The following is a 20,540-nucleotide window of genomic DNA, read 5'->3' as shown; positions in this document are numbered from 1 at the left end:
AGACGGGGTTTCACCGTGTTAGCCAGGATGGTCTGGATCTCCTGACCTCGTGATCCGCCCATCTCGGCCTCCCAAAGCGCTAGGATTACAGGCTTGAGCCACCGCGCCCGGCAGGCAGCCATTTCTTAGCAGCTCCCCAGGAGTGGTTCCCGTCTGCAGCCCGGCGCGAGCACCGCCTCCCGAGGGTGCCTGAGGCCGCCTGTGCAGGGCCCCGGGTTGGAAGCCTCTGGGCCTGAGGGGTGCTGGCCAGCCTGCCCAGCGCTGAGCAGTGTAGAATGGAACCACCAGTTACTCTGCCTGTCGGGGTGCGTCGGGGCTTTCTTGGGCTGCCCCAGCGGATGCACCGGCGCTGACATTTGGCGTCTCTTGTGCATTCCAGGCAGTGTGCCTTAGCTGCCTTGAGAGATGTCAAAAGCTACCTGGCGAAAGAAGGGGGACAAATTGCGGTAAGTCCAGGGAATGTAGCCGGCTCTGTGTCCAGTTCCACCCGGGAGGGTGTCCTCACTGGCCTGGGGTGTACCGAGACCCGTGCCTCTGGCCCTGAGGGTGGAGGAAAGCAGGGGGCCAGGGCAGCCCAGTGGCTCAGGCCAGCGGATGTGGGATGGACTCAGGGACCCACTCCCTCTGCGGCCAGTCCCCCACCTCCAGGGCAGGCAGGACCTGGGTGGCCCGCAGGACCACTGGCCCTTCCTTGTACACTGTCCCATTGCACATTACTGTTTTGCTTGTTTGCTTTTGGGGTATTCCCCCCACGCTACCACCCCTGAGTGCTGTTGGTAGTTGGGGGAGGCCTGCCCCGTGGGTGCGCCCTGGAGAGGACTGTGGGCAGGCACCAGCTCCCCTGAAGCGCTTTTGGGGCTTATTGCTGGAGGTGATGGGCCTGGCATCCTTGCTGTTCTGGTAAACGTTGTTAAGCTCAAACTTAGAGTCTTCTTCTCCTTGGCCCTTTGATTTCCACGTCAGGTTTTTGATGCCACCAATACTACCCGAGAGAGGAGACACATGATCCTTCATTTTGCCAAAGAAAATGACTTTAAGGTGAGCTGAGCGTCTTGTGTTGTGCTAGAGGGCTCAGGAGACAGGAAAAGGCCTCAGGAAGCAGCCTGAGTCCTGCTTGGTCCTTCCCCTCCTGCTGCCCATGTTCCTGAGTCCTGCTCAGTCCCTCCTCTCCTGCTGCCCACGTTTTGCGGCCTGAAATTAGGGCCTTTGTGTGGTAGGGCTCTTGGGGGCTGTGGGGTGTTCCAGAGGGGTGGTGGCGGGAGGCGGCAGTGAGGAGGCGGGCTTTCCTGTCTTTGGGAGTTGGTGGGTGATGTGCTTCCACCTTGTCCGGACGATGACATCGCAGTGATGGCAAGGTTGGTCCTTCATGGTGTTTGTTTTCTAACATCCCCACCTCACTTCCGCCAGGCATTTTTCATCGAGTCCGTGTGTGACGACCCTACAGTTGTGGCCTCCAATATCATGGTAAGACAGCCGGGAACCCCACGCTCCTGCAGCAGTGTAGACCACAAGGACATTTGCAGTCTGAGGAATTGGGGGACCGGGTCCGGCTCGGAAGCGCAGCTGAGCCCTTAGGACGAGCAGCCCCCAGTTGGCTGTTGATTGGGAGGTCAGACCTACAGAGCCGTTTTTAACCCAGAGACCTGTCCTGTGAGGGACTAGCTCCATCTAGGGCAGTGGGCAGGCTGGGATGGGACGTAGGAAATAATTCAGGGAGACAGGAGTAGTTTCTGTTGGTGGCAGGAGACTGACAGCTAGTGGTGATGGGGCTGCCGGGACAGAGGGCGTCTCATTGCCCCCAGCGGGACAGGAGGCAGCAAGCGGGTCGCTTGCTTTGACGGCTCCGGGAGGTAAGAATGCTTGGACGTTGGCAAGAGTCCATAGGGCTCAGCAGCCTCCTAAGTTTGGGAGGTGAGACTGTCTTCCTGCCGATGCATCTCGCGAACCTGCCACAAACCTTCCTGTCTGTGCTGTGCAGGGGAGCTTGCCCAGATAAATTGAGGGCACTTGGCATCATAACTTGATGAATTTCTCCAGTGTTACCACTTGATAGCAATATATATAAACAGGAATTGTTACTATGGAGACTTACTACAGGCCGCCACCCTGTGTTGGAGACAATTTTCTCTTCAGCTTAAACATATTAGAATATGACAGTTCTATAAAGAAAAGCAGTTCTGAAAACGTACACTGGGACGCTGTGGTGTTGGCATCTCTGCATCTTTAGAGGGAATGCTAAACATGTGTTCGTCCCGGTATCTTCCCCAAAGAGGTGGAAGTATTTCTAGATATCTTTAGGAAATGAATTCCTGTTTCAGGAAGGGCTATTTGAATTGTGAAAAGTCAGTTTAGATTTGTCCAGTGGGTGCAAAGGAGGAGGCTCAGAGTACGAGGAAATCACCTAAACAGAGGGTTTGCCACCTTTCTTGGGCTCGGCACTCCTCGTTCCCCTTGGTTGACAGCAGGGTGCAGCTGTGAAGTCATTTTTCCCAGTGAGTGGTCACCAATGTGCTTAGCAAGGAGTTTAGCATTTGTCTGGTTATCCACTAACAGATAATCATTTGGCCCAACCTGCCATGTTCAGAAATCTCTTTCTGATGAAATCTCAAAGCAGCTTTGTAGATCCAGGCATTTGTGAACTTAGATTTTTTTTTTTTAATTGTGGTAAAATATACATAATGTAAAATTTACCATTTTAACCATTTTATTTATTTATTGAGATGGAGTCTCCTGTTGCCCAGGATGGAATGCAGTGGTGCGATCTTGGCTCACTGCAACCTCTGCCTCCTGGGTTCAAGCGTTTCTCCTGCCTCAGCCTCCTGAGTAGCTGGGATAACAGGTGTGTGCCACCATGCCCGGCTAATTTTTTTGTATTTTTAGAGGAGACAGAGGTTTCACCAGGTTGGCCGGGCTGGTCTCAAACTCCTGACCTCAAGTGATCTGCCCGCCTTGGCCTCCCAAAGCACTGGGATTACAGGCGTGAGCCACCAAACCCCGCCGTCTTAGCCATTTTTAAAATGTGCAGTTCAGCAGCAAATTATATTTGCATTGTTGGGCAACCGCCACACTCTATCCCCAGGACTTTCTCATCTTCCCCGGCTGAAACTCTGTGCCAGGACACAGACACAACTCCCCATTGACACGAGTCTTTGAAGAGTGGCTGCCTCTCAGTGACAGCAGTGGTTGATGAGAAAAAGAGCCCAGGCATTCAGAAATGCTGAGTTTCCCTAAAATCCACCTGGTTTCTGGGGCCTGTGCCACTGTGGGTGTTGGTAGCCCCAAGGGAGCGGGCACAGCCTTAGTTGGAGAAGCAGTTAACCACAGGCTGGTCACACTGGGGCTGCCTCGGGTGGTGGAGGGGTGGAGGAGAAGCCACACAAGGCCAGAGGCATCTCTGGGAACTCCTGAACACACCTTAGAACCAGCCAGCAGCCTCCTCCCGGCGTGGGGAGCATTGCGGGTGCTCACGTGGAGCTCGGTTGAGTTCAGCGCCAGGCTGTCTGGCGGTGACTCCGGCACGGGACAGATCCTGACTTGCTGGAGCATTCAGAGGTGTTCATTATGGAATCCCCGTGGGTTTCCTGTCTCTGTCCTTCCGGCTGCAGTTCTCCGTCTCCCCAGGGAATCCTCCCTATGTAACATCAGGCTGTGACTCAGCCCCCGGGATCTTTTTCCCTTTCTCTTACATGCTGGGCCGGCTCATCTTTATACTGAGGCTTCTGTGCGCTCCCCTGTTGAAAGCCCCAAATCCTGCTTAATCTCGGCAGAAAGCCTTCCAGCGTGATTCATCAGCCGCCCCTTTGTGGTGTTGCAGGAAGTTAAAATCTCCAGCCCGGATTACAAAGACTGCAACTCCGCAGAAGCCATGGACGACTTCATGAAGAGGATCAGTTGCTATGAAGCCAGCTACCAGCCCCTAGACCCCGACAAATGCGACAGGTGATTCCCATGGCTGGCCGTCTCTGCAGACCCACATGAGAGTTCTTACTGCATTTTGATGCAAAGCATGTGCTCCTGGATACCTTAAAAACAAAATTTTAAGACAGTTTTTTTTTGTAGAGATGAGGTCTCGCTATGGTGCCCTGGCTGGTCTTGAACTCCTGGCCTCAGGTGATTCACACACAGCCGCTGGATACCTTTATCAGTTCTCTTTGAAAATATCTTTTAAAAACAATCCTTGATGACAAACCATATTCAGTGGGAATATTTTGAACACTGTAGAAGTACAGGAAGTCAACATAGAGTTGAGGCTGATCTTGCTACCGTCCCTCTGATAGTTCCTTTCTTTTTTCTTTCCTTTACTTTTTTTCCATTTATTTATTTACTTATTTACTTACTTACTTATTACTTGCTCACTTGCTTAGAGACAGGGTCTCCAGGCTGGAGTGTGGTGGCATGATCATAGCTCACTGCAGGTTCAAACTTCTGGGCTCAAGTAATCCACCACCTCAGCCTCCTGAGTAGCTGGGACTACAGGTGTGGGTGTCCATGCCCAGCTAATTTTTTTTTTTTCTTTAGTAGAGATGAGGTCTTGCTATGTTGCCCAGGCTGGTCTTGAACTCCTAGACTCAAGCAATCCTCTTGCCTCAGCCTCCCAAAGTGCTGGGATTATAGGCATGAGCCACTGCATAGACCCCTTTCTTTTTATCTCCATTTTCTTTATTTTTTCTCCCCCTTTTCTGGGAGGCAAGCCAGTCTCACAGCCAGACACCAGCTGTGGGAGTTGTCACACGCACATGCTCTGCCCCTTAGAAGGATTCGGTCTGTGCTCTGGAGGGGCCTACAGGCCTGCCTTGCTGTTCCCTGGGGACCGCATCTTCTGGAGTCGGGCCGGGCCAGGCTGGGTGCATCCTGCTGTGGGCGGTGGCCTGAGCTGTGGTCCTTGGTGGGGTCTCTCTGCAGGGACTTGTCGCTGATCAAGGTGATTGATGTGGGCCGGAGGTTCCTGGTGAACCGGGTGCAGGACCATATCCAGAGCCGCATCGTGTACTACCTGATGAACATCCACGTGCAGCCGCGCACCATCTACCTGTGCCGGCACGGCGAGAACGAGCACAACCTCCAGGGCCGCATCGGGGGTGACTCGGGCCTGTCCAGCCGGGGCAAGAAGGTGCGGGGTGTGCTGCGGCATGGGCGCAGGGCGGTTAGGGCAGTTAGGGCGGTTGCAGGGTCTGCAGGGTGGGTGGGGAGGTGTGTGCTGCCGCTGCTGCTAGTTGGTATGCTTGCTGTGTGTGTGATCTGTGTGTGTGCCTGCGTGTCTCTATGCATATCTGTGTGCATCTCTGTATGGCTCTCTCTCTCTGTGTCTATGCCTATCCGTGTGGCTTTGTGTGTGTGTGTGTCTTTGTGTTACATTGTATGTGTGTGTGTATTTGTGTGTGGTGTGTGTATCTCTGCACGTGTGTGTGATGTGTGAGCAATTGTGCACTAGGAAGGGGAGGGGCAGGAAGAGCTGAGCCTGGTCTCTGGGGAGGGTGTGTGCGACTGTGGCTGTCCGAGTGGCCTGGGGCCCCCACGGTGTAAGCAGGTCGCGCACAGCCCCACCTGGGCTGCCTGCTCCAGCCCCGGGCTCTTGGAGGAGCTGCGGGCATCTGGAATGAGTGGCCCCTCTCCCCTACTTCTCAGTTTGCCAGCGCCCTGAGCAAGTTCGTGGAGGAGCAGAACCTGAAGGACCTGCGCGTGTGGACCAGCCAGCTGAAGAGCACCATCCAGACGGCCGAGGCGCTGCGGCTGCCGTATGAGCAGTGGAAGGCGCTCAATGAGATCGATGCGGTGAGTCCTGGGAGGCGGGCAGGTAGCCTCCCCCTCGGGCATGGGGCGGCTTCCCAAGAGGCCCTAGACACCCCTGTGGTTTGTTCCCCTGAATGACCACTGGGTCCCCACAGGGCGTCTGTGAGGAGCTGACCTACGAGGAGATCAGGGACACCTACCCTGAGGAGTACGCGCTGCGGGAGCAGGACAAGTACTACTACCGCTATCCCACCGGGGAGGTGAGCGCGGGCTGGGGCGGGCTGAGGGACCCCAGCGCACACGGCCAGGGCGGTGCAGGGCTGGGCCGCCCCTCCAGGGAGTTCGCTTCCGTGTGGGTTCTGGGGGCTCCTACACCCCCCACCTCGGAATTGAGTCCCCCCAAACTGAACCTTCTAACAGCCTGGGGAGAAGTGCGTTTTCCCATAAGCAGAAATGAGATCTGTTTCCCTAGGGACACAGAACCGTGTGGGAGAGGAGGAAGGTGGGAGAGGAGGAAGGTGGGAGAGGAGGAAGGTGGTGTGTGATGGTCTCCTGGGCAGGGTGGTGGGCAGGCTGGCAGGAGGGGTGGCTCTACATCCCCTGGGCAGCGTCTGTGCCTCCCTAAGCACGGTGCCCGGCAGGCTGGCAGGAGGGGTGGCTCTACATCCCCTGGGCAGCGTCTGTGCCTCCCCAAGCATGGTGCCCGGGTGGCTGTGGCTGAGGACGCTGCTGCCTCCTCTGCAGATGGGATCCTCCTAGGCCGGGTGTGTCCTCCTTGCTGAGGAGTGTCGTGCTTCAGGCCTCTGTGCCCTACTGTCCTCTGGCCTCAGACTGGGCCTTACACACCGGGGCCCTGGTTGGCACAGCAGAGAGCCCACAGGAGCGGGAGCTTTTCTAGTCTTTTTCTAAAGTCACAGCCCTTCTGTTGCTTTTTACATTTTTTAATTGACAGAAAATACACATAACATAAGATGGACCATTTTCATCAGGTTAAAGTTATGATCTAGTGCAGGTTAGTGTACTCACAGTGCTGTGCAGCCATCACCACATATTCCAGGCCTTTCCCTCGCTGCACAAAGGAACCCAGATCTGTTAGCAGCCGCTCCCGCCTGCCCCACCCAGCCCTGGCACCGGCCCGTCTGCTTCCTGCATCTGGATCTGCCTATTCTGGGCATTCCATGTAAATGGAATCAGATGCCACGCGTGCCTTTGTGCCCGGTTCTTTCACACAGCATTGGGTTTTCCAGGTTCCCCCGTGTGGGAGCAGGGGAGGGCTTCACTCTGTTGATGGCTGAGCAGTAGTCCACGTTAAACCCTGCCGCTTCTCAACCGCTGCTGATGATGGATGATTGATTTTACGTGGCTCTCTGGCCGGTCTGATACAGGCCATGGCCAGCGGCAGGGCCCCTCCCGAGCGCCCTGAGCTCACGTGGGCCCGGCCGTCTGTGCTCAGTCCTACCAGGACCTGGTGCAGCGCCTGGAGCCGGTGATCATGGAGCTGGAACGGCAGGAGAACGTGCTGGTCATCTGCCACCAGGCCGTCCTGCGCTGCCTGCTGGCCTACTTCCTGGATAAGAGCGCAGGTACCTCGGGCAGGCCGCGGCCCCGGGATGGAGGGAGGAGGGGACTGGCTCTCGAGGGGTCAGCCGTAGACCTGCCGTGGCCTGCCCTGTGTTGGCTGCTGCGCCATGGCGTGTTAGGAGAAGGGCACAGGTGTCAGCTCCTGGCTGCTTCAGGTCCTCTCTGTCCAGTGCTTCCTCGAAGCCCTCGGGAAATGCCGTGGAGCCCAGGTTGGTGCCTGGGACCTCATTGCTTCATAAACAGCTCCCCGAGACCCGCGCCCGGCTCCACACATCCCAGGGTCTTGTCTTGGGGTAGGGGCTGCTCCTCTCTTCGGTACCCTCTAAGGAACAAACAGCCCGGAAAAGTCTAACAATCAGATTGAAATGTTAAGTCTTAGCATGTCCAATCCAGTGCAGCTGAATCCCTAGACAGACCTGAATGGTTTGGGAGTGACTTTTTTTCCCAACCTTGTGAGGGCAAGTGTTTTGGTTTGGTTTGATGGTACTCTTTGGACTATAGTCTTCTTCTGGGGCCACCTGCTGCCCGGGGCAGCTTGTGGCTGGGGACAGATGCCCCTGCCCGACAGTGCTTCCGAGGGTCCTTGTGGGGGGACCATAGAGGTCTTCCCATGCCTCCCCCACCCTCATGTCTCATTTCTTTTTTTGAGACACAGTTTTGTTCTTGCGGCACAGGCTGCAGTGCAATGCATGAGCTCACTGCAACCTCCACCTCCCGGGTTCAAGCGATTTTCCTGCCTCAGCCTCCTGAGTAGCTGGGATTACAGGCACGCGCCACCACACCCTGGCTAATTTTGTATTTTTAGTAGAGATGGGGTTTTGCCATGTTGGTCAGGCTGGTCTCGAACTCCTGCCCTCAGGTGATCCACCTGCTTCGGCCTCCCAAAGTACTGGGATTACAGGCCTGAGCCACCACGCCTGGCCGTGTCTCATTTCTAATGGTGGGTGTACAATTTCCATTTCAGAGGAGATGCCCTACCTGAAATGCCCTCTTCACACTGTCCTGAAACTGACGCCTGTCGCTTATGGTGAGTAGCAACCCCTGCCAAGCCCAATCTCCCCAAAGGTGGCCACAGCAGCTTCTTGTGGCCGTGGGCTGTAAGCGGGGCTGTCCCTTTAACAGCAGCTTCCTCTGCCCCCATCCCACGCCCTCCAGGCTGCCGTGTAGAATCCATCTACCTGAACGTGGAGTCCGTCAGCACGCACCGGGAGAGGTCAGAGGTGAGTGGAGGCCCCAAGCCTCATCCTGGCCATCATCACACGATAGCCCTGGTGGGGGATGGGTGCTCAGGAGGCCCCTTGGCCGCTTGCCTGCAGGTGCTGGCCTGTATGTGGCCATGGGCCTGCTGGCTGCCTTCCTCAGCACCTCTGTGTTCCTGCCCATCTGTTCTGTGACCTTCTCTTTTTTCTTTCTTCCTTTATCCTCTTCCTCCCATTTCTGCTGAGCTCGAGATGTGAATATTAGTGAGGAAGATATGTTCTCTTTTCTTTTTTTGTTTTTTGAGACAGGGTCTCAGTCTGTTCCCCAGGCTGGAGTGCGGTGGCGCAATCACGGCTCACTGCAGCCTCAACCTCCTGGGTTCAAGCGATCCTCCCACCTCAGCCTCCCGCGTAGCTGAGACTACAGGTGCGCACCACTGTGCCCAGCTAATTTTAATTTATTCGTTTTTTTAGAGATGGGGGTCTCGCTTTGTTGCCCAGGCTGATCTTGAACTCTTGGGCTCAAGTGATCCTCTTGCCTCAGTCTCCCAAAGTGCTGGGATAAAGGTGTGAGCCTTTGTGCCCAGCCTCTGTTCTCTTTTAACATCAGCATAGCACAGTTCTTGTTGCCTTTCCTTTCTGGCAGCTAAAACCCATGCTTTCAGTCTCCAGAGTTACTGTTTCAAACAGGAGCAGCAGGTCAGCGCCGCCACGTGCATGTGATTAGGCTCAGAACCACCAAGAACACGGTGTTAAAAGAGGAGTGGCGTGGAGAGCGGAGGCCTGGGGGATGGCGGGTGGGGAGGTGTTTCGGAAGGCCTCGAGGCCTGGCCGTGCGGCTGCTCTCTACCTTGTGGGGAGGCCTGACATTTGGAGGTGGGCCAGGCTGCCTCTGACTGAGTAGAGTGGAACTCTGCCCAGGTGGATGTGCGTTGTGAAAGTGAGTTTGAATTCACGGTGTATGGGCTGCCAAAAAGTACAACACTTTGCTAGTACTAGTCAGACCTTTCTCTTAGACCGAGCGTGACTTTCCGTCATGGCATTCCCAAAACAGATGACTGTCCTAGTCCCAAGAAGCTTGGCCGTCAGATTTTGGCATGAAGGGATGAGGTGTCCGCCCCAGTCGTTGGCAGTTGCCTGGCTGGTGGGCTGGCCTGAGAGAAGACGGGGTCCCTTGGCCGCCTTGGTCCCTGTCACCCCCTCCCCTTCGGAATGTGGGTCACTGGATGCTGTCTTGCCTTTAGCCATATGACAACAGCCCCCCGGTCAGGGAACCACTGCCCCAGCTATGGGATTGGGCCTGAGCTGGTCCTGGAGCTCTTCCCTGCAGGGAATGGGGGCAGGGCCATGACAGAGACAGACCCCGGTTCTGAGGCTGGAGGCCCGCACCCCATCACGCTGTCCTTCCCGTGGGAGGGCCAGGTCTGGTCCTGGCCGGCGGAACCTGCTTCCTGCTGCGTGTTTTCTGCCCCTTTGGTCTCCAGGCTGGTTTTGCAGCCTCCGTGCCCCATCCCAAGCCAGGGTGCCCTTTGTGTAGTACAGATGGCCTCAGGGGTCGGCGGAAGGGAGTCAGCACAGGTGCCTTCCCCTCCCCATCCTGGGAGCCTCAGGCCCAGCCTCTCCCTCCTAGATGCCCCTCCTCAGCTCTCAGAGAGGCTGGAAGCTCTTTTCTCCGACCTCACGCTCTGCTGTGATTATCATTCTTTCCCTCCTTGCTTAAGCACCGTGTTTGTCTGTGTGGAGAATCCTTTGGAACCATCTGAGGAAGGGGCATGGGAGGGAATCACCCCCATTCTCGCTGCCTGGGAGTTGCCACACACTCAGCAGCCTGTGGTCCCTGGTCCGTGGTCCGTGGTCCCTGGTCCGCGGTCCCTGGTCTGTGGTCTCTGGTCCGTGGTCCGTGGTCCCTGGTCCGTGGTCCCTGGTCCGCGGTCCCTGGTCTGCGGTCCCTGGTCCATGGTCCCGGCCACTCCCCTCGGTCAGTCTTGTTGCCTCCCTAAAATCCAGGAGCAGAGAAACTTTGTTGGGGCTAATTTTCCTCCCCTTCTTTGTAACTGTCGCCTTTCTCTCTTTTGTCTTTGTCTTGCTTAGGATGCAAAGAAGGGACCTAACCCGCTCATGAGACGCAATAGTGTCACCCCGCTAGCCAGCCCCGAGCCCACCAAAAAGCCTCGCATCAACAGCTTTGAGGAGCATGTGGCCTCCACCTCGGCCGCCCTGCCCAGCTGCCTGCCCCCGGAGGTGCCCACGCAGCTGCCCGGACAAGTCAGTGCACTCCCCTTTCCTTCCTGCCTGGGGGATGCATGCCGGGCGTGACGCCGCAGATCTGTGATTGCGTGTGTGTTTGCAGGAATGCGTGCGTGGGTGTGCGGGTGTGTGGGTGCGCGGGTGCGCGGGTGTGCGGGTGTGTGCGTGCGTGGGTGTGCGGGTGCGCGGGTGCGCGGATGTGCGGGTGTGGGTGCGCGGGTGTGTGGGTGTGCGGGTGTGCATGTGTATGTTGTGTCTGTGCACGTGTGTCATGGGGGCATGTGCACACACTTGTGTGTTGAGGGAGAACATGAGAAGCACCCTCCGAAGTTGAGACCCTGGGGACTTTCCTTGCTGGTGACAACTGTGACTGCGTTCGCCTCCTTTCTGAGGATGGGGTCTTTACAGGGCAGAAGCAGGCAGTGCAGAAGGAAGAGTGAGATGTTCAAGACCCGTTCACGTTCGTGAATGGTTATTTCTAAAACAAAGAAAGTGGCCACTTTCTCACATAAATAACACGGTTATCCCAGCGGTAGTGAAAAACCTAAACAAGGCCGGGCGCGGTAGCTCACGCCTGTAATCCCAGCACTTTGGGAGGCCGAGGCGGGCAGGTCACAAGGTCAGGAGTTTGAGACCAGCCTGGCCAACATGGTGAAACCCTGTCTTTACTAAAAATAAAAAAATTAGCTGGGCGTGGTGGCAGGCACCTGTAGTCTGAGCTAAGGCGGCACCTGTAATCCCAGCCTCAGGAGGCTGAGGCAGGAGAATTGCTTGAACCCGGGAGGTGGAGGTTGCAGTGAGCCTAGATGACGCCACTGCACTCCAGCATGGGCGACAGGGAGACTCGTCTCAGGAAAAAAAAAAAACAAAAAAACCCAACCAGATTTCACTTATTTCATTAGTTTTGAAGGTTACAGGCTGGAAGATTTTGGTTATTAGACATTGATTTGTTTTCAGAAAACTGGTCTTTTCCTTTAGAGCCAGGAACCCTTGCAAATATGTGAGATGTAGAAATTTCTGGGTTCAAATTCAGGTACCACCCAAGGGTCTGTCCCACCTCCACCCTCCAGGCCTAGCCCCACAAATCAGCCTAGTGCAGCGTCCGGTCAGGTTTGTTGATGAGCCGGATGCTGTTGCCGGCTCTGAGCATCCTCTTCAGTCTGCCCCCTCTTCCCGCCTTTTCCGAGACTTCCTTAGACCTGGGGGTGTCTGGAATGTGACCTGCGAGATGCTGCAGCCTCCACAGGTCACTTAACCTCTGCAGGCCTCAGTTTTCTCATCCAGGCATGGGGGAATAGTGGCAGCGCAGAATGCAGATCAGATGAGGGGATTCATGCCCTGCATCAGGCCCAGTGTCGGGCACGTGGTGGGGACATGTAGACACGGTGAGGTGGCTGTGATTAGCGGAAGCCTGGAGGCCTGGCTTTGGTGGTAGTTCAACACTAACCTGAGTGCAGCATTTAATCGCCCAGATTCTTCTCCTCCCAGGCCCTCAGTCTCCTTAGCTTTCCACATGACGGGGGCAGGACTGGGAGAGCCCTCATAAATATTCCCTGGCGGGTCTCAGATCTGAGGGTTTTCATGAAAAGGCAGCAGAACGGAAATGGTGTCCCAGTGGCATCCATTCTGATGGAAATGTGCGGTTGTATTTGAAAGTTCAGAGGCCGCTGCTTTGATGCTTGGGGGGACCAGGCTGGGGAAGGGGGTTGACGTCCTGAGCTGCACAGACCTCCATCGTGGAGGACGCAGTGGCAGGGGCTGCATCGTCCCGTCCGCTTCAGAGCTGCCCCTGGTGTTGGGAGGACAGTCCTTCAGGCTGGCCAGGTTCTTAGGGACATCTGAAGCTGCTGGCTGGGCTGGCCTGGGGTTTTGCAGGGCTTTGTCCCTGCAGATTGCGCCTCCTGACTGACTTCTCTCTCTGCTTCTCCTCCGCAGCCTTTGCTAGGGCAAGCCTGTCTGTAAGTATCTCTCTGATCATTGCTGCTGCTTGCACCGCTTTCTTCCTGCTTGCTCACTTGGCCTCCTGCCTGTTAAAATACTGAGGATGAGAGCAGTTTTGTGATCCGAGGTCTTCGTGGGGGAAGGAGGAGATGGGCGTGGGAGCAGGGAGGAGAGATCCCTGAATGTTTCTAGAACAGGGTGCAGGAGGTGGTGGTGGCCCCACTACGGTTACGTGTGTTCCAACACCACCGCACCACAGCTGGCTTCTCCCTGACCCTCTCAGGGCTGCAGGTCGTGGTTTGTAATGGCCGTGGTTTAGGGCTCAGCATAAGTTCCACATTTCCTTCTCCGAATCAGATCTTGGTGGCGAGCTGCATCTGTGCCAGGTGCCATTAGCCTTAAAGCCCCCTCCTGCCCCAGGAGTATCTTTTGTTTTGAAAGGAAAACTTACTCAGAGCCTAATCTGTAAAACAAACCTGTGTGAATAGTGGGAGTGTGCTGGGGCCTGAGCTCTGAGCCTCTCCCTCCCCATGAGAACCCCCCACGCCCCGAAAGAGCTCCAAGTGGAGCCCTTCTTGAGGATCCGTTTGTCCTGGGTTGGAGCTTGCTCAGTGTCATAGTCACAGCCAGGGCTGGGTGCGGCTTCCATCTCTAACCCATGTGGTCACCTCTGCTCCTCCCAGAGCTCTCTGCAGAGTTTCAGGTTCAGTCTTAGCTCTGGCAGCCCCTGGATAGCTGGGGCTGTGTTCCCACCGCTCTGGGATCCTGCCCCCACCGGGAGCAGAGGATTTTCTGCCGCAGAACTTTAATGACAGCCACCATGAAGTGTCACCCTCTTGCCCCCCCCAAAACACACCTCCCCTTTATTTCCTCTTTGCTCCTTAAGTTACCTTTGCTACTTTATGCAGAAACTGGAGAGGTGTAATGAGGAGTGCAGCCTGAGACTGAAAAGCATGGCTGGGTTTTGGAAACGGGAGAGGTTGGGCGTGGCACTCAGATTTTGGTGGCGAAGGGGTGAAGGGCCAGAGGATATGCCAGTGTCCCCCACATCCACGTTCCTTAAGGCCACCCTGGGAGATCGGCAGGGCAGTCAGTGCCCCGTTTAATGGGTGAGGGGCTGAGTGACTGCCCCGTGCTTCCAGCAGGGTTCCCCTTTCCCTGCTGCTGTCCTGAGGCCCCTGCCCTGCAGCCTGCAAGGCATAGGCAGCTGTTGGACCCTCGTGTCCCCCCACAGCCACTCCCTTGCAGCTACTTCCCACGGCCAGGCTTTGCTTACCTAAGGTGGGCCTGCCCTTAACTTCCAGCTTCTGGTGACACGCCCTCCATCCTCAGGGCTGGTGTCTGTGATGTGCCGGGCCAGTGTGCAGCACTTCAGGATCTGGGCTTCTCCTTGTGTGAAACCTGCCTTTGCATTTGGAGCCTGAAGGTTTTATATCTGTGCGTGTCCTGATCCTCTAGCCCAGCAGTCCCCAACCTTTTTGGCACCAGGGACCCGTTTCATGGAAGAGAATTTTCGCCACCACAGCAGGGTGGGAGATGGTTTGGGGATAAAACTGTTCTGCCTTAGATCATCTGACATTAGATTCTCAGAAGGAACGCAGAGCCTAGATCCCTCGTGTGCACAGTTCACCGTGGGGTTCATATGTGCTCCTCTGAGTCAGGTGTTAGTGCTGGCTGGCCCGCCCACCGCCCACCTCCTGCTGTGTGGCCTGCCTCCGAATGAGCTATGGACTGAGTACTGGTCCACAGCCCAGGGGTTAGGGACCCCTGCGTTAGACCCGTGGCCTGATGTTGCCAGGCAAGAAATCTTTGTACTGGGAGGAACCATTCGGGGATAGCCTCTGACCTGCTAAAGTCGATCTTTCCCATCTCCAAGACTAACGTAATAGTGCCTTTGCTAGAATCCCTCCTGTTTAGCAAAAATACATCCTGTGGACCCATCACACCTGGCTCAGGTCGGAATTTCACTCTGGAGTCCCATTGTCCCGTCCATCCTGGGTGCGTGACCCCACGTCTAGGATTGTAGCCACATCTGATTCCAGGAGTCCACCTGGGCCCTGTGACCAGAATTTATGATGAAAGTCAGACCGAGCCAGGTCTACATCTTGGTTCTACTCCTCCTGGCCTCTGTCCTTGGCACGGGCGCGTTAAAGCAGTTCTAGGACCTCAGCTTCCTCATCTGTAGTATGGAGATAATAACTTTATAAAGTTTTCCTAATGGGACTATAGATGCAGCACTTAGCAAAACATCTGACCCCTAGGAAGTGCATGGCGGACGACGGTGCTGTTCTTGTCAGGGAGGAACTTGGTACCCTGGGCCTGTAGGGACTTCCGGGCTCGCTGGCATTGGGTCAGCATTTGGATACCCTTCTGTAACCTGACGGATTTCTTCTCTGGAGCAGCAGGAACACTCAGGCTTGGGAAGGGGACACCCCTGGGGTCTCAAGGCAGTGGCCTGAAATCTTTCTTTTTTGAGACGGAGTTTTGCTCTTGTTGCCAGGCTGGAGTGCAGTGGTGCAATCTCGGTTCACTGCAGCCTCCTTCTCCCGGGTTCAAGTGATTCTCCTGCCTCAACCTCTCGAGTAGCTGGGATTACAGGCGCCCACCACCACACCTGGCTAATGTTTGTATTTTTAGTAGAGATGGGGTTTCACCATGTTGGCCAGGCTGGTCTTGAACTCCTGACCTCAGGTAATCCACCTGCCTTGGCCTGGGATTACAGGCGTGAGCTACTGCACCTGGCCTAGAGTCTTTTGACCCCTGTGATCTTGGTTTCCCAGTAAAATGGGGGTGAGTGACTGTCCGGACCCGGCGCTCTGCAGTGCCTTCCTGGGGGCTGTGCCGGCTGCTTGGGATCGTGAGATCACCTGGCATTTGTGATGCAACCTTCATTTTTAAAATTTAAAATGCACACTAGAAAACCCTACTAAAGATTTTTTTTTTTTTTCCTTTTCCAACCTGTTTCTTCCTCTTCCCCACTCTGCTTGAAAGACGAACTGTCTGTCACATTTTCTCAAAGTTTTCTCCTTACTAACCGTGGAAGGTAAATGCCTGGGTGCATGTCCCTCCGTTCTGCACCGCGTCACGGCACCTGGGTCTGTGTGCAGACTGGCCATCGTGCAGTCCGGGGCTCATTTGTCTCCATGCTGAGGGTGTGAAGTGCAGCACCATTGTCGTGAGGTCCTTTCTAGTCTGTCTCTCACCCGCCACGTGTCCTGAGCCAGGGCCCCGGGTGAAGGACGTGGACGTCACCCAGTCTTGCAGGCTCTCCACTGTCATTGTTGCATCGCCATCATCTGTGGGTGCCGGAAGCCGTGGGCTGGTGGTGATGAGGACAGGTCGGAGCCAGCGGATGTGGAGGGAAATGTCAGCCCTGCTCTCTGATCCCACAGCCTGGCTGGGGCTCTCCCTAGATATGAGGACCCAGGGCTCTCTGGAGAGAATTGCCCCCTGCCGGCGGGCACCCATCACTTCCATCACCCCCCGACAGGCACCCATCATCCCCCGATGGGCACCCATCACCCCCTGGCAGTCACCCATCACCCCCCAGCAAGCACCCATCATCCCCCGCCAGACACCCATCATCCCCCGATGGGTACCCATCACCCCCTGGCAGTCACCCATCACCTCCCAGCAGGTACTCGTTATCCCCTGGCAGGCACCTATCATCCCCCAGTGGGCACCCATCACCTCCTGGCAGGCACCCATCACCTCCTGGCAGGCACCCATCACCCCCCGCCAGACACCCATCATCCCCCAATGGGCACCCATCATCTCCTGACAGGCACCTATCACCCCCCAGCAGGCACGTGTTACCTCCCAGTGGGCACCCATCACCTGGGTGCCCGAGTCCAGCCCAGGCCTGGGCGAGAGCTCTGAGGCTGCCCAGCCCTGTGACTTCCCTCCCTGTGGATGGCTGCAGTCTCAGACCCCGAGTTCTGTGTGGGGTGGGCATGGGCCGTGGTGGCCCTGTGTGCCTGGGCTCTCCCACCGTCTTTAGAGCAGTCTGGGTGGAGACACTCAGGATTGGAGAGAATACTTTTAAACATTGTATGTTTTCTTGTTTTTTGAGGCGTAGGTGAAGGAGGTCGGGGAAGGAGGCCTGCTGTGCAGTGGCTGCAGTCAGTCATGTTCCCCACTAATATCGCAACATGTTTTCGGTGGCGGGGGGTTGGTACTGGCCAGTGCCTTAGGGGTGGGACTCCCTGCAAGGGCCATTGTGATCAGAAGTGGGGTAGGGTTTTAGCGACAGCCCCCTCTGCCTGGCTTCCCGCCTGGGCCTCCCCGCCATGTCCAGCCATTCCATGTATCACCTGTGTTCTGCCTGTCAAGCTGTGTTCCCAGAATCTGGATGCAGGAGCTGGGAGTGGGGCTCTGCTGTGGGCTGAGTTGAGAGGAGGGGGCCTGTGTGTCTTTGGAGGCCCCAGGCTTATCTGCCTGGCTGTGGCTGGTGAGGTTCCCCGTGTGGGATTTCTATGGGGTCATGAGCATGAGGCTCCTGTGGTCCCTGGTGCCCAGCACTGCATAGCTCACGGTCCTCCCGGAGCCACACAGCCCCCACCAGGCGGGCTCCTGGCCTGGCGCCCAGCCCCTTCTCTGAGACTCTGGGGTTATCTTCCGTCATGTTCTGGGGCCCACCTTTGCTCTCTTCCACCGGTGGGATTGGCAGCACCTTTCTTGGGTCCTGTTCTTTGTCTGGGATGGAGGGAGGGAAGAATTCTCTGTTGCATGACTCGGCGTCTTCTGCTTTAGAAGCCAGCCAGCTGCAAATCTTGACTCCCTCCCCACCTTTCTTTTCTCCTGAAAACAGAACATGAAAGGCTCCCGGAGCAGCGCCGACTCCTCCAGGAAACACTGAAGCAGACGTGTTGGTTCCATTCCGTTTCCATTTCTGCAGCTTAGCTTGTGTCCTGCCCTCTGCCCGAGGCGAAACGTATCCTGAGGACTTCTGGAGAGGGTGGGATGGAGCAGCGGGGGAGCCTTGGCCGAAGAGAACCATATTTGGCATCCTCTGTGTCCCCTCAGCCGCTGGACACCGGAAAGCCACGTGGGTCCCTGGCACCCTGCCTTTAGCCATGGGGCCCCAACCTCCACTCTCTGGGTTTCCTAGGAGCGTCCAGCTTCGGAGACCTACAAGGCCTTGGGAGGGTGATGAGTGCTGGTCCTGACAAGAGGCCGCTGGCGACACTGTGCCATTTTATTTTGTTTCTATGATCTCTTGGCACATTTGGAGCTGGGAAGACCACACTGGTGGCAGAATCCTAAAATTAAAGGAGGCAAGCTCCTAGTTGCTGAAGGTCAAGGAATGTGTAAAAACTTCCACGTGGCTGTTTGATGCATCTTGACCTGGGAAGACGCCTCATGGGAATGGACTTGGATAGGTGTTGGGTTGGGGCGTCTTCTGCAAGAAGTCCCTGAGCTGAGATGCAAGTTGGCTGGGTGGTCCACACTTTGGCTGTCCCGCAGGTCTACACACCTTCCAGGCCTGCGTTCTGCCTCCAAAGATGTTCAAGGGCAGGCTGGCTGCATGGGGAGAGGGAAGTATTTTGCTGAAATATGAGAACTGGGCCCTCCAGGGCCCCTCTCTCCTCCAACCTGGACTTGGGGGGAACTGAGAAACACTTTCCTGGAGCTGCTGGCTTTTGCACTTTTTTGATGGCAGAAGTGTGACCTGAGAGTCACACCTTCTCTTCAGGAATGTAGATGTTGGGGTGTTTTGCCCTGGGGGGGCTTGGAGCCTCTGAAGGTGGGGAGCGGAACACCTGGCATCCTTCTCCAGCACTTGCATTACTGTCCCTGCCCTTCCCAGGTGGGGACAGTGGCCCAAGCGAGGCCTCACTCCCAGCTGCTTCTTCCAGAGCTGCCTGCACACTGTCTTGGAGCATCTGCCTTGTGCCTGGCACTCTGCCGGTGCCTTGGGGAAGTTGGAAGAGTGGACTGTGTCCTGGCCTTCCCTCATGGCATCTGTGACATTTCTGTGGTGATGGAAAGCATGGGACCTGTCATCTCAGCCTGTTGGTTTCTTGTCATTGCCTCAAACCCTGGGGTAGGTGGGGCGGGGGGGGGGTCTCGTGCCCAGATGAAACCATTTGGAAACTCGGCAGGCAGCGGAGTTTGTCCAAATGACCCTTTTCAGGACGTCTCAAAGCTGGTGCCAAAGGTCACTTTTCTTTCCTGCCTTCTGCTGTGAGCCCCGAGATCCTCCTCCCAGCTCAAGGGACAGGTCCTGGGTGAGGGTGGGGGATTTAGACAGCTGAAACTGGGCGTGGAAAGAAGAGCCGTTGCTCTTTGTTTTTCAAGAAGAGCCGTTGCTGTTTGTTTTTCGAGAAGAGTTTTTAAAGAATGCATGTTTTTTTCCCGGTTGGAATTGAGTAGGAACTGAGGCTGTGCTTCAGATATCGTACAATCAAGTGGGGGATTGTCACGCTGAACCATTCAAGCCCTCCCTGCCCATCACACCCGCTTTGGTTGGCATCTCATCTGCTGGAGAGGATGTCTCTGTCTGCATTCCCGTGCAACTCCAGACTCACGCAGTTTTCTCTCTCTCCCTGGATGTTGAGTCTCATCAGAGTGTGCGGGTAGGGGGTGGGCGTGCATGGGTGCATGATTGTGCTTAACTTGGTTGTATTTTTCGATTTGACATGAAAGGCCTGTTACTTTGCTCTTGAGAATAGTTTCTCGTGTCCCCTTCGCAGGCCTCATTCTTTGAACATCGACTCTGAAGTTCGATACAGATAGGGGCTTGATAAAGCTGTGTTCCCCTCTCCCCTCTGACTACCTAAAATCAGTACCTAAATACAGAAGCCTTGGCCTAACACGGGCCTTTAGTTTGGGAAGGGCCTAGATAGGAAGAGAGGGGACATGAATCTGGACAGGGAGGGAGATACTACAGAAAGGAGAACACTGCCCACTTTGCAAGCCAGTGACCTGCCTTTTGAGGGGATGTTGGACGGGGCAGGGGTGGGTTTGGGCTACAGTCATGAATTCTGGCATCTACTGATTCTTACCGACTCCCCACCCCACAAAAAAATAACGGGGACCAATATTTTTAACTTTGTCTATTTGTTTTTGGGTGAGTTTCCCCCTCTCCTTATTCTGTCCTGAGACCACGGGCAAAGCTCTTCATTTTGGGAGAGAAGAAAAACTGTTTGGAACCACACCAATGATATTTTCGTTTGTAATACTTGAAATTTATTTTTGTATTATTTTGATAGCAGATGTGCTATTTATTTATTTAATATGTATAAGGAGCCTAAACAATAGAAAGCTGTAGCGATTGGGTTTTGTTGTTAATTGGTTTGGGAGCCTTCTATGTGTGACTTACGACTTCTCTGTGTTCTGTGTATTTGTCTGAATTAATGACCTGGGATAAAAAGCTATGCTAGCTTTCAAACAGGAGATGCCTTTCAGAAATTTGTATATTTTGCAGTTGCCAGACCAATAAAATACTTGGTTGAAATAGATGGACGAAGTGAACCTCTGGTCTTTTCGTGGGGGAAAGAAGAGTCTTTGATTGATGTTTACGGCAGATGCACCACGGAGCTGCGAACTCACCACTTCATTATCTTCCCTTCAACAGGATGTTCAAGTACAGAGTGTCTACTGCCTGCATTTGGGGAGAATGAGCTGTCTCAGTCTTTCTTCTAATTGATAGACTTCATGTTTTATTTTTATTAATTTTTATTTTATTTTTATTTTTGAGACTGAGTTTCTCACTCTCTTGCGCATGCTGGAGTGCAGTGGCACGATCTCAGCTCACTGCAACTTCCTCCTATGAGGTTCAAGCAATTCTCATTCCTCAGCCTCCCGAGTAGCTGGGATTACAGGTGTGCGCCACCACGC

The 20,540-nt window shown here is 55.2% G+C and overlaps 1 protein-coding gene across 2 annotated transcripts in view; it reads left to right on the top strand.

Annotated features, from left to right (window-relative positions):
• The window catches only part of PFKFB3 (6-phosphofructo-2-kinase/fructose-2,6-biphosphatase 3), a 93,010-nt gene extending 74,035 nt beyond the window's left edge, over positions 1-18,975 (top strand). For both annotated transcript variants that reach the window (XM_011957052.1, XM_011957053.1), the window contains exons 4-15: positions 380-446; positions 964-1,038; positions 1,408-1,464; positions 3,815-3,939; positions 4,903-5,110; positions 5,626-5,772; positions 5,886-5,990; positions 7,184-7,313; positions 8,276-8,338; positions 8,467-8,531; positions 10,602-10,775; positions 17,509-18,975. In XM_011957052.1, the coding sequence (XP_011812442.1) occupies positions 380-446; positions 964-1,038; positions 1,408-1,464; positions 3,815-3,939; positions 4,903-5,110; positions 5,626-5,772; positions 5,886-5,990; positions 7,184-7,313; positions 8,276-8,338; positions 8,467-8,531; positions 10,602-10,775; positions 17,509-17,556 (1,264 nt within the window). In that variant the 3' untranslated portion in view covers positions 17,557-18,975. The remainder of the gene's footprint in view (positions 1-379; positions 447-963; positions 1,039-1,407; positions 1,465-3,814; positions 3,940-4,902; positions 5,111-5,625; positions 5,773-5,885; positions 5,991-7,183; positions 7,314-8,275; positions 8,339-8,466; positions 8,532-10,601; positions 10,776-17,508) is intronic.
• Positions 18,976-20,540: the final 1,565 nt, after the last annotated feature.

This window comes from Colobus angolensis, unplaced genomic scaffold (assembly GCF_000951035.1).
Source record: "Colobus angolensis palliatus isolate OR3802 unplaced genomic scaffold, Cang.pa_1.0 Scaffold432, whole genome shotgun sequence".
NCBI lineage: Eukaryota > Metazoa > Chordata > Mammalia > Primates > Cercopithecidae > Colobus > Colobus angolensis.
This window is presented reverse-complemented; position numbering and strand designations above follow the sequence as displayed.